This window comes from Eubalaena glacialis, chromosome 16 (genome assembly GCF_028564815.1).
Source record: "Eubalaena glacialis isolate mEubGla1 chromosome 16, mEubGla1.1.hap2.+ XY, whole genome shotgun sequence".
NCBI lineage: Eukaryota > Metazoa > Chordata > Mammalia > Artiodactyla > Balaenidae > Eubalaena > Eubalaena glacialis.
Genome location: NC_083731.1, coordinates 89,426,761 through 89,440,829, shown reverse-complemented (window position 1 = coordinate 89,440,829; position 14,069 = coordinate 89,426,761). Strand labels below are relative to the sequence as shown.

At 40.0% G+C, this 14,069-nt stretch overlaps 1 protein-coding gene across 1 annotated transcript in view; it reads right to left on the bottom strand.

Moving 5' to 3' along the window:
- The window catches only part of XPO4 (exportin 4), a 100,940-nt gene that overhangs the window by 68,448 nt on the left and 18,423 nt on the right, over positions 1 to 14,069 (bottom strand). The window contains exons 3-4 of the mRNA XM_061170849.1: positions 12,477 to 12,618; positions 8,383 to 8,521 (exon numbers count right to left, since the gene is read on the bottom strand). Coding sequence (XP_061026832.1) covers positions 8,383 to 8,521; positions 12,477 to 12,618 — 281 coding nt within the window. The remainder of the gene's footprint in view (positions 1 to 8,382; positions 8,522 to 12,476; positions 12,619 to 14,069) is intronic.

Below are 14,069 nucleotides of genomic sequence, written 5' to 3'. Positions count from 1 at the left end.
AGTGGGTAAGTTCAACTGCCTTTGCATGGACCCAGGCACAAGGAGGAAGAAACCAAGCATTAAAGAGCCTCTTACAGAGAAACAGTTTATCACATACTCACTTCATCTTACAGTTGAAAGAGACCTTAGAAACGCATCAAGTACAATCGTTCATTTTTTTAGTTAACAAAACTGTATTTTAAAAAATGGCTTTCTTTTAAAATGGTGATTAATGATCAAAGTGCCAGCAATCAAAAGTTCAGATACATTTAAATACCATTGGGATCAACCATGAACACAGTTTTTAAATATAGCTAGGCTTTGGTGGGGAAAGTGGGTAGTATTAAATTCAAATTAATGAAATTCAAGGATCTACCATGATGGATTACAAGACCATATGATTCTGAAAACAATCTTTCCCCATATTTTTTGCTTTTCTCCTACCCTTTCTAAATAAGACTTCAGTGAACAGGACACCATGAACAGATACCTAAATGTTTAAGAAAATGTGTCTTACTAAAAAAAGGAAACTAATTTTGGAATCTCAGGTGAGATAATCAATCTACTGAAAACAGAATTCATACACAACTTATACAAAAACATGCAAGCTGAAAAGAACCCAGAAGCACTATCAAACGCAAACTTATCGTTCTTACAAATAAATTATCTATAGTAGTTTTGTACAAGTAATTTATAACTTGCCACAAATTGTTTTTTAGTGCCAAACTATATTCACCACAAAACGGCATATTTTTAGACTACGACCGTATTTACATTTTTAGTAACACGACCCTAATTAATGATTGAAGCAACATGTACTCACAATAAAGCTTTATTTTTCTGTGAAATAAACACTTCCTAGGATTACAAGCACATGTCTGTGGTCAGGAAAGGGTAGGAGCAGTGAAAGGGGACGACCTTTCTGAGGCTACTACTTAGGAAAAGGAAGAGTTTGTAAAAGTAGAAGCCTCAGCAGACAAACAAGGAGACCTCGGTGGGACGGGACTGCTTTTGAGATGTAGCAATAAAGACGTCCCATAACTACAAACTTCACGACAATGAAGTACAAATTCACCCATAAAAGAAAGTGTGTTCTTAGTGCGTAAGTATGAACAAAACACATTCTTATTGTGGACTTAGCTGGTTGAACATAAGAATATTTTGTTTTTAAATAACTTTTTCTTCCTACAAAAATAACCATCCATAGGTTACTACTGTAACATTTGTTTACAGCTTTCCAATTTTGAAATGCAGTTATACATTATTTATTACAATACCATTACTATTAACCCAATGTACTGTTTTGTATTCTACTTTTTCCACTTTCCACTTATGAAATAAAAGGACAAATTTTCATAAACAAGTGTCTCCTTACCAAATTTACCACTCAAAGACTTAAGAAATACATAAAAATAAGTTATGCAGCATGGTTAGTGGTAATGCCAGAAGTCAAATGTCCTGGCCTTGACCCACCTAAAATTACCAGCTTTTTAAGAACTAAAATTCAGTAAGATATTTTCATCATTAAAAGATAACCAAACAGTTTAATTGCTCCTTAACCTGGAAGCCCTGAAAGGATTTGAGATTAGCATCATAAACATTAATTATAGGGAAATCCCTGGTGGTCCAGTGGTTAGGACTTGGCACTTTCACTGTCAGGGCCCAGGTTCGATCCCCGGTGGGGGAACTAGGATCCCACATGCCGCATGGTGTGGCCAAAAAAAAAAAAAAAAAAAAACAGATTATACTACTGTGGCTCAGAGGTGCTAATTAAGAAATTCCTGGAGAATGACGAATATGAAGCACTGATTGTACATTAAAAGAGCAAAGCACTTCTCCCTATTCACAGAGGAATCCAGCACACACCGTGTGTCTAAGACGCATTACCTGATTCCACAACCATCTATCAATTAAATCTCACTAACGAAAAGAGGGCGCTCCTTCTCCGGACAGAGAAACGGAGGAAGGAAGCGGGGGAAAGGCACCCACAAGTTCTTGTCGTCCTTACCCTTGTGGAGGTTCCCATCTGCCTGCCTCACACTCTAGGTGTCAGGGCTCACCCCGAGTGTGTTACCTCTTGACTCCCCTCCCTCCCCCGACGGACCAGTGCCTCCAGGGCTGCCTCTGCCTCAGGCAGGGCTGGAGCTTATTTCTGTACTAGAGATGGTGACTCCAATACTTCAGAGGGTCGGAGACAAAACCTGTGGTGGGTACTGCAGAGAGGTGAGTCTCAATGAAACCAGCTGAGAGGTGACGGGCTGACTGGTAAGCAGTATATACGAGGTTGTAACGCTGAAGCGCACAGGGATGAAGCCAGTATAAAGTACCATTAGTACAAATCTTAGACTAAGAGGTTCACATGGCAATGCTTCATTTATCCAAGATCATAAAGAATTCAGGTAGTATCTGTTAATTTTCCAAATGCAGCAAGCAAACACTTTTAATGAAACTTACTTCATGTAAAATTTTCCAAGAGAATCATTTCTAAGGCAATGATTACATGACGTGGTGACAAGGAGAGCACCTGGACTCTCTGCTGAAACGCACAGGGCGGGGCTCCCAGCCTACGCCACTCGGGGGCGGGGCTCCCAGCCTACGCCACCTGGGGGCAGAGCCCCAAGCCCCGATGCACGTCTGCCCACAGCTCTGCCCAATCACCCTATCTGTGCCTGTCACTCGCTGCTGCTGGCCATTTGACCAGCACTAACAAGCAGTCCCAAAGTGACAACTTTCATTTTCAGTACGTCAGAAACCAAACAATAATCGTTATCACAACTACCTCCCAAATAAATTCTGAATAACAACACTCTGCGGGTCTCTTTCAATAGTGCAGAAAAAGAAGTCAGAAAATCCGGGCTCTGAGAGTCCAAGATTTATCACTTCAAGTAACTGAGAGCAAACCACTTCATCTACCTGAGCCTCGGTTTTCTCATCTATGAAAAGGGCTACTACCCTGTGCACTGCAGAATTCACATGATTGTCCTAACTTTCAAATCAGATAACGCAACAAAAAGTACTATGTAAATGTAGCAGGTTCTGATGAGATAAGGTGAAGCGGCAACAGTATTCTCATCCTTATCATAAAAAATAACCTATTTTGGCTCTTAGTCCTTCTTGACTGTTATCTGCAATCCACCAAATTAAAATCACAAAATAAGTTATCGATTAAAAAAAAAAAAAACCAAAACTAAAGCATCACTAGAGCAACAGCGCGTACTCACTAAACATCACCTGGATTAATAAACCAATGTTTGCCTCTGTGTCTGACACGACATTAACACAAGGGAAGGTGGAAAATGAATAAATGATGTGCTCCCTATTTTTTTTCCCTATTGATGAATTTCAAAGAGAAAAGTTAAATATGTAAAACAAGTAGAAGAAATTCAATGAGGTCTCGAGGTTATGAAAGAGTCTAATATGTTTTCTTTCACTGAAGTACTAAAAAATCACAAGTTAATTCACTGGCTAACAACTGAAGTAACTGCTGCCTTCGCATTAAAAATCTTTCAGCAGAATTCTCATTTCCAGTAAAAGACATTAATTTCATGACAGTGGAAAAACACCCTTCAGAGATAGTTTGCCTTACTCTCCAGCTTACTGTCACAAGAACAAGATACTCAAACACTAACTCCAGCTGACAAAATAAAATACTCTTGTTCAGAGAGAGGATTGTCTCTTATAATAGCCTGGCTCTTACCCCAGGAGCTTTATTACCAAGAATAAACTTTATGAAAGGTTGCCATACATAAAGCAGACTTCCAGCTGCTCCTCTAAGCAAACATCAATGAGACTTGTGATAAGAGAGATTAAGTTGCTATCACGTCCGGGGCAGCACTGCAGCAGACGGGGAATTTCTCACCCTCTTCTCTCTAGCACGGCAAAGAGGAAGAAAGGAGGCTTAAATGATACGTTCAACAGCTTTAAAAGTGATTTAAATAGGCCTACTGCTTTCAAAGGAAATAAAACAAACATGAAATAGGTTAAAAATTTAGCTTAAATGTTAATTAAAATAAAAAATTTGACCACTTTCTTTGGGAAGTGAGGCCTCTGTACGTATCCCTCCCAGGTCTGACGCCACTGCAAAGCAAGGTGACGCGGCCACAGAGGGAGGGCAGCCTGTGCACAGACTGGAGGAGACGGCACAGGACGTAAGAGCCGCACGAGCACCGTCCCTCTGAGAGGACATCACGATGCACAGAAAACTGAACGGGGCTACAAAATACAATCTCCATAGGAAGTCGTTTAACTCATAAATATCTACAGAGAACAAAGACCATAAGGTACTTCTCAGAGCGTTTAAAGGAAAGCTAATTCGTTGGTTATATATTTTTTAAATACTCAATTAGTTTCCGTTAATGGATAATAGTATAAATACTTTCTTCTGATTTTCAACACTTAAAATATTATTTGATAGAAAGAGATGATAGTTCATGTCCTAAGATTCTATAAACAAAGAGTTGTGAAACCACTAGGGACATAAAACAAACATTCGCTGAATGCTTACTAAATGCACTTAATACTGTCTTTCCTCTTCTGGGCCTGGATATTACCACATTTATTCCACGTATTAGTAAATCACCACCTAGAGAAGTTAAACAATTTTTCAAGTTAAGTAGGTAGTAAATGGCAGAGCTAGGATTTGAACCTAAGTGTGAATCCAAAATCAAAATCTGTGTTGTATCATGTTATCCTGCCCCTAAACTCATTTAAACATGCATACTTGGCTAGCATGATGCTGGACCGAAAAATACACTCTTAGAAAGCAAGCAGGAAAGCCAGACTACATACAGTTTCCAGTCAATTAGGGTTGATTGGAAGCATCATTCTAGAAGATGTGCAAAGGTAAAGTTAGTCACCTAACTTAATAACTCATGAGGTCAACCCTTTCTTTCATCCAAAGAAAACCAGAGTCAGTTATCTCTTCCTTTCAAATATCTCTTAAAATCACCTTTATAAAGAAAGTTTCTAGCCAACATTATATCAATGTTCTGATTTTACCATTTTACTTTCTTATCAAAGTTTTAAACCTCTCTCCCACTGCTATTCATGTCTCTGAGACTAAGAAAATCTTAAGTAAATTCTTGAAGCACTCCCACAAATTCTTAACAGTCTGAGAAGAAGACAGAGAGGAAGATAGAGTAAAATGTGTTACTGGTCTGTAACCTCATTTTTTAGACCTGCTGAATGAGCAGGAATGGCTCCAGGCAGGAATTCTAAACTTGCCATATAAATGCAGGAATGCTTTCTGAGTTCAGTGTTTTCAGCGTGGTCACCAAAATAAATTCATCCAGCAATCTTGAAATTAAATTCTACCGCCCGCTTACTGACTTCTTACTGCTACAGAAGTTCTCAACCCTGTTAGCAGAAATTCAACTTTAAAAAACTCCTCCTGCTTTGGAATATTTCACGAGGATATTAAATTTATCCACTCCCCTCAAAGTGTATGTACTGTGAACAGAGCAAAATCCTCTCTAACTAGACAGCTACATCTGTTCCAATCATTCTCAGAACATCAGTTATTTCAGTGGCTCAAAAAAACCAATTGCCAGGTTGCAGTGGGCCTACTTTTTGTGGTGGGTCAAATTACCCAGGGGAGAGGAAGCGGAGAACACAATTCCCGAGTGTGTGCTCATTCCTGAGGGGCAAGGGCTCCAGATCCTTCGGCATCCGGCTGCCAAGAAGCTACTCGTGGGGGTGAGAACAGACTGTAGAAATCCTACCTTAATACTGAAACCCCAGTCAACATGATCACCCAGCTACAATCATAAAAGCAGAGATCCCAGAGTTGCTGCTTAAGTTCCTAAAGTTTAAATCCTGGTCAATCGCAATGAGCTGGACTCCTTCACTGCAGACTGTCAAGTGAAACAATGTGTCACCTGACACCTTACGAAGAGAAGCAAAACTATGAAGAGTAACTTGATTTAGAGCAGTAGGGGCTGGGATAACATTTCCAAGTAGCAGCCTTAGTTCCAAGCCTTTTCCCTACGAGTTCTGACTAGTCAGCCCACCACTTGATTTTCCCCTGACCAACAGTGATGTCCCCGTTGGACTGCGCACACGGCCATTAGTTAGGCAGGAAATGCTAACAAAAATCCAGGGAAATGTAAGACTACTGATATATTGATACAATGAATGCGGGCAGCCCTGAAGCATCAGTATTTCGAGAGCAAAGCTCTTCATCAGAAATGGGAGACTACGTCTACCAATAGAGAGAATTTTGAGAGCATATAGATTATTATCAGTAAAAAGTAGCTTCCCAATCATTTTCACCTCAAAAAATTGTAAATGGAATCTTATCTGGGGACTATTTTCAACAGAGCTCCTCACTACATAAAACAAAGCCAAAATAACTCATAAAACGTAACGATTCAAACATGCACATCTTCGAAGTTGTTAGTTTTAGATAAACAATTAAATTTTAGAATACTAAGATTAAGTGTTAGGAACATAAAATTAGACCTTTAGATATTAAAGTCTCTAGACTACATGGTCCAATATGGTTGCCATTAGCGACATGTGGCTATTTGAATTCAAATAAATTTAATTAAAATTATATAAAATTAAAAATTCAGGGGCTTCCCTGGTGGCGCGGTGGTTGAGAATCTGCCTGCCAATGCAGGGGACACGGGTTCGAGCCCTGGTCTGGGAAGATCCTACATGCCGCGGAGCAACTAAGCCCGTGCACCACAACTACTGAGCCTGCGCGTCTGGAGCCTGTGCTCCGCAACAAGAGAGGCCGCGATAGTGAGAGGCCCGTGCACCACGATGAAGAGTGGCCCCCGCTTGCCGCAACTAGAGAAAGCCCTCGCACAGAAACAAAGACCCAGCACAGCCAAAAATAATTAATTAATTTTTTAAAAAATGTATTAAAAAATTCAGTTCCTTGGTCACACAAGTCACATTTTAAACACTCAAAAGCAGCATGTGGCTAGTGCGGTGCCCACACACTGGAGAGGAAAGATACTGAACACTGCATCAACACAGAAGGTTCTACTGGACAGCATTACTCTTGGAAGAAACCTGTCACAAAAATGACATAGAACACAATATCTACACAATCAATAATCAAAACACAGATAGAAACATTCTGTATCTTGATTGTGTGACTGTTCACTGGTACACAGAACTGTCACAACTCACTGAAGTGTGCATTTTCAATGGATGCAGTAATGCATGTAAATTATTCCTCAATAAAGTTGATAAGGAAAATTCCAAAGGAAAAACAAAAAACACCTAGGGTAGATACAGGAAATCCTGACAACTTGCTCATTTACTCCTTCGGTGGAGACCCTGCTGGGTCACTCCCAGCAGAGTGGAGGGCAGACGGCAGGAGCGGAAAGGTGAGCGCACGTCTCTGTGTGGCGAGGAGAGACCCAGACACTGTGAAAGGGAAGGGACAGTGCGCACGGTCCTCCTAAAATGACCACGGCACCCTAACTCACACCACAAACAACCTAAAATCACACCACGCGCTGAGGGCCCCCTGAAGACACCATCCATACAGAATCGTAAGGGGTACAGCCTCACAGATATCTTTCAAATGATTAAAGAAAAGAAACTGGGAAAGTGAAAAGACTACCCAAAATATTTAAAGATTTAATACCTGAGAATCAGAAGAGCCAAGACTGGCACAACATTGTAAATCAACTGTAATGCAATGAAAAAAGAAAAAAAAAAAGAAGAGCTAGGTATTGCCAACCCCAATTCAACATGAGTTAAATCTCACCCAGCTGATAAAAGTCAACGGTTCCAGCCAACAACCACAGCTGATGAGTAACACCAGCTCCAGCTCGTCTGGCCTCTGACAGGGCCGCCACAACCCGTCACGCTCCTGGATGACCGGTTCTCCCAGGCAGACAGGAGGTGGAGAGGGGAAAAACCAACCAGGCTCCCCAGAAAACTCAGGAAGCTGACAGTCACACCTGGTAGTCATGGCATACCTTGGCCTATTAGTATTGCAACATTTAGGAATTTTTATGTCAGTATCATTTTATATTTTATTTACATTTCCATTATCACTAGTACTTGTCAAAGGTTTATTAAAAATAGGGGGAAATGTTCAACAGAAGGGAAATGCTTAAGAATATTATGGTACATCAGCTTGTAATATTTGACACCATTAAACAGGATTATGAAAACTATACGAGGTTTATGAACTTATGATGATTATGAACACTGGCAACATAAAAAACAGAATCAAATGAAAAAGCAAAGTATACCGTATCTACAGTACGTGCACATGTAAAAAACGGACTAGAGGAAAACATGAACAAATGGAAATTGCTTGATTTCTTAGACTGTGTCTTTTTTCTTTTATGTAGATATCCATTACTGTTGCTATAATGGTATTTGCGTAATACAAAATAAAACTTTTAAGTATTTACGAATAGTTAGCACACTTACCACAGTGGGGTTGCCACTACTTATCAACTGGCTGACTTCATGAAAAATGCTTTTGCAGTCAATTGATTTATCTAATGATCCTCGTTTTACAATTACTGCTACTGCTAATAGAATCTGTTCCCGAACATACTTTTGGAGGCTGTAAAACATAAAAATCATTGTGAAAACTTTTACACAAATCCAATATAAAAATACTCCCAAATTTCTCACTGTGCCTGCAGCTGCTAACAGCACGGCTCACATCTAAGGTAGCGTGCTCCTGGTTACGCGCTGACTCCACAGCCAGAGACCTGGGTTCGAATCCACACTCCAGTTATCACTGGCTATGTGACCCTGGGCAAGACCGTTCACACTCAGAGCCTCAGTTTTCTCACGTGTGAAATGGGGATAACAGTAACAGGGTTGTCACAAGAATTACATATTCCTAACACCGCACCCCGTGCACACTAAGCGCTACGTGAGTGTCAGCAGCTCCGGTGGTGTTATCAGCTCACTAAGAGCCAGGTGAACATTCTACCAGTTAAGAGACACATCCGGACCTAACCTCCATCTCCAACCAGCAGTATCATCTTAGATCCATTCCCTTTAACACGGAAAGGCAACATGCTAGCTACCCAAGATACAACATTATGGAAACATACACGTTCTTCCAAACCTTTGTAAGTGTTCATACCTAATGTTCATATCTGTCCCTCAGTGTGGTGGCAGAAGCACCCATCTCAGGTGGAAGCCTCCTAAAAGGGCCGCTGGGCCACAAGGGCACACGGATGTAACTGCCTTTTCACAACGGTTCTTAAAAAGAAGCCTCAGAAAACATAACCCTGAACTTTATAATCCAGCCTCTAGAATGCCGTACAGATACAAGCACCACATGCCCTTGGGATAAAACCCAAATTCCCTAACACGGCTTATAAGCAGTGGGTCCCATCCCAGCCCTCCTGGGGTACTCCCAATTTACCTGCTCTCCAGAACAATGATGAATAGTGCTTTCTTTTACTCTGAAAGATGTCCCCATTTGGACATAAACAATATGGCCACCCACTTCTAAGGCCCTTCATGGCCAGGGATCTGCTCCCCTCTCATCGCAGCCCCTCCACGCACTCTCACGACCACAGCTACACCGAACCTCTTTCAGTTCCTGGCCTGTAAATGCCACTCTTTGCACGTGGCTGGTCAGTACACAGAAGGGCTCCCTCACACTTCACACAACACGAAGCGCGCCGCGCCGAGCATGCTGCTGCAGTCCCACAGAAAAGCAGGCCGCCTGCCGCATAACACGCACTCACCAGACATTCATACAAACGAACGAACGTGTCTCGCTCTCTCAAGAACGAAAAGTATTCCTTCAAAACAGACTTGAAGCATTCATTAGGCGAATAAAAGCAAAGATCCTACCGTGTGCAAGAATGTGAATTAACCAAAGTGAATATTCGTACTTTTGAGGGGACACAATAGTTTCAAACACACTGACTGCTACTAGAAATGTACATAAAGCTAGCTTTAAACATTGTTACTGGCAAAAATTATAAACTAGGAAAATAAATAATAATACCCAACATTTATTGAGCGCCTATGACCTGTCTTGATATAAACTAACTTCACAAAAATTAATACACTTAATCCTCACAATCTTTTTAGTAAAGTACTATCAGTACTGTTATTCACTCTATTTAATAATCAGAAAATTAATGCACAGAGAGGTTAAATAATTTGCCCACGGTCATGGAGTTACGCGGCAGAAGGGGGACTCACAGCCCCTTTCTCGACCACTATGCCATACCGCCTTTAAAAAAGTGTACCCTGGCGGTCCAGTGGTTAAGACTCCGCACTTCCAATGCAGGGGGTGCGGGCTCGATCCCTGGTCAGGGAACTAGATCCCACATGTCATGCGGTGTGGCCAAAAAATTTAAAAAATGAACAAAAATTAAAAAGTGTACCCTGCATTTCACTCTGTGCAAATTTTAATCACAATTAGGAGGAAAAAAATAGAAAAGGAAAACTTCCATGCCTGCAATGGGAAGTACACAACATTACGTACTTAGTATTCTACAGTATATAACCTGTAGCGTTCTACCTATGCAGAGCACCAAAAGTTTTAACTTGACTATAATCCATTCATCGGACACTCTACAAGATTAAAATGTCTGTGCCATGAAAGACCAAAAAAGGGCAGAATTATTCTAGATTAAAAGAGACACAACAACTAAATACAACACGTAATCTGAGGCTAAATCCTGGATCAAAAAAGTAACCTATAAAGGAGGGAAAGGATATAAATAGCATTTTTCAGAAAATTGGAAATGTCAAAATATGAGGTCAGAATTATATTAAACAATATAAATATAGTAATTATATCAAGAGTACTGAGATGACCTCTTAGGAGAGACATGCTGCAGTCTTCAGGGAGGTAGTATCACTAAATGCTGGCTGAGCCCCTACTAGGGAGACGGCACGTGAGTGTTCCCAGCACTACTCTTTCAACTTGGTTGAAAACTTCTTTTTTTCTTTTTTCCAAAATAAGAGTTTGGGGGAGTTCCCTGTGGCCTAGTAGTTAGGATTCTGGGCTTTCAGTACCATGGCCCAGGTTCAATCCCTGGTGGGGGAACTGAGACCCCTCCCACAAGCTGCGCAGCAAAAAAAGAAAGAGTTTGGGAGACAATACATAAGTGAACTATTTCAATGTGGAACCCTACAGTCAACTCTAAAATAGCTCCTGAATCAAAATTATTACGGTGAGATGATTCTGGATAACACGAGAGATGACATGCATACACACAGCTGAAACCGCGAGCTCAGTGGGGGTGGAGGTGGGGCTGTGATAAATCAGCAGCTCCAGGGCAAGTTAGCATCCACCCAAAAGGGCTCATTAAACAACCGATTAAAATTTAAATAAAGGAAGAAAACCAGCATGAAGGAGAAGAGAAAGCTTTGAAACAGGGGCAAGTTTTCCTTATTCTGTTAAAATCAGAAAAAATAAGCCACACCCTCACTCAGCGATATGTACACTTGCTCCTCCCTGGAACACGCTGTCCACTAAACCTGTCATGCTAATCGGCTAAGTAACACTTGGTTTTTTTCTCTCATACATTTTTCGATATGTGAAGCACTTAATAGCACTTTACTGAGTGCAAAAGTCATGCCAGTAAGTATTATTAAATATTATGAACTCAGAGGCTGCCAGTGAAGTCAGCAGGAACAAAGGTATGACAGCACGCTGGACTTACTTGTAAAGTTTTATGCATCTTTATCGCCATCAATCAACATTCCGAATTACCAGCATTTCTGATTATGTAACATTTTCTTCACTGAGTGTGAAAATAAGTATCTACGAAAAAAGTATTCAACGGCACAAACTGCATATATACAATGTATGCTGCCTCGTCTTAGAAGACAACTTGGAATTAAGGGGACTTTAAAAAAAAGATACAGAGTAAATGAATTTCTCCCAAAGTTGTACGGCTAATAGTTTTCCTCATTTGTTTTTAAATCATACAAGCAATGAATACACACAATCTTGTAAATTTTTTAAACAATACATGTATAATATAAAAAGAAAATTCACTTTCATCCCATTCCTCAAATCTGATCCCCTATCCAAAAAAAACCGTTAAAGAATTTGGTGCTTTTTCTTCTACAACCTTTTCAATGCACGTTTCTATGTGTTGACACATATATATACGTGTAACATTTGGTTTGATAATGGTGCCTGATTTCCCCTCACCCTCCTGGCTACTCCCTTACGTCTTATAATACATACCAAGAACCAAAAGAAGATCAAGTTAAGTATAAAGGATTTTCGACAGAGTCAAAGATCAACTTTTATTTATAACCAAAATCCCGGAACTAAACAACAACAAAAAAACCCTAACATCGAAGCACAATCTCTTCAAAGAAACGAAACCCAGTGTCACAAGCTTAAATTAAAAAGTATTCTTTCATTAAGTCCCAAAACAACCTACAATCGTGTGTGGGTTTTTAAAATACAAGCCCACACAGAGCTTAACCATAAATGTCAATCATTAAAAAGCAAAGGAAAAAGCATCCCAAAGGATGGCTCAGGGAAGCGTCTGGCGGCGCCTCCCCTGCGCACTTACTGAGGCCTCTGTAAGACGTAGGTTAAGAGGAATGTGCGCAGTGACTCGACGCTCCCTCTCTCCAGGAGGATCCACTCGCGGACAACGGCCTCCATGACGGCTGTGGCAGCTTGAAAGAGGACGTAGTCTACCTTACTCGTTTCTAAGGAGGAAACAGACACCTTCTTCAAACAGCAGCTCACCTTCCCCTGAACATTCTGCATTTGTTAATTTTAAAGAGAACTTTCAGACAAGGAATGAGATGGTTACCTGTTCCTTTTTTATCCAGTGACCTTTGCTCTAGCACCACAAAGAGGTTAGTTCCTCTCAGAAGACACCTCAGGCAGGTGGCAGCTAATCACCGATCACAATTTTCACAAACTTTCCTCACCTCTCTTCAACTGTTACTTCCAAAGCATGAAGAACTAAAAAATAACACAGCTTTAAAAAAAATAAAATAAAAATATAAAGCAATCAGAAAATTTCCTAAGAGATTCTCACCCTGTGCAAAACAGAACTTTGTATCAGAAAAGCATCTAATAAACTAGTCTTTGAACATTACTATCTGCGATGAGCCATGCTGTCAAAATATCTCAGTTTGTTCAGTAATTAATTCAGTAATTAATTAAGCTTTCAGCAGGATGGCCCATCTCCAATAGCAAGTTCAGAAATAAACACAATCATGTTCATGTTCTTTTTCTCAAAATGTTAAAAAAAAAAAAGGGGCGGGGGTCACATTTACACAAGGTGAGAAGTTCTTGTGTATTTTCTGATTGCAATACTGATCAAACTGAGTAAAATCCCAAAGCTACACTCAGAAAGATCCAGCTTTAACTAGCAAGTTACAGTATCCGAACTAAGAACTGAATCAGGAGGGGAAAAAAATAGAAAATTAACATACTGAAGAAATATTTTACATTAATTTTCTATTTTTTCTTTTATTCAGCAATACCACTACAATCAGTTTCCAAATAGCATTATCAAAAGGGAGAAACAGTCAAAATGAAGTCAAGAAAAAGCAGAAATTTTTTGAAGCTCTACAAAATAACCATCATGCGAAACCCATGCAGAGTCTGATTCAACTCCTGGGTATTTGCCAAGATCACTAGACAGGAGTGCCTGGAAGCCCGAGAAATACCTCTAGGCACAGAATAGCACCTTCAAGAACTTCTCAGAAGAGCGTGAAGATACAGGCAGGCACATCGTTTTCTCTCCATTTCAAGCACAGATCATTTAAAAATATTACAAGTGATCTTGACACAATTTTCTATAAAAATGTGCAAGGAAAGGTATGCCTACATCAATTCCTATCACAGTGGACTACAGCACAGGAGTTTTGAACATATTAAAACTAGTAAGAGGAACCAATCTGGACCTGTATTTTTTTTTAAGTTTGATTAGTCCATGCCATCTTAACATGAATTCTAATTGAGATGGTAATCAGAACTCACAAAAATTTAGAAACCTTAAAATATAATGAATAAATAAAGCAACAGCTTCCAAAAATGTAAACCTATTATAAAAAGATGTGTTTAAAGTTCCAGGAGAAAAAAAAAAGTGTTTTATTCAAAGAGGACTTGAAACAGAAACCAGTTCTATCTATTTTGCTCACTA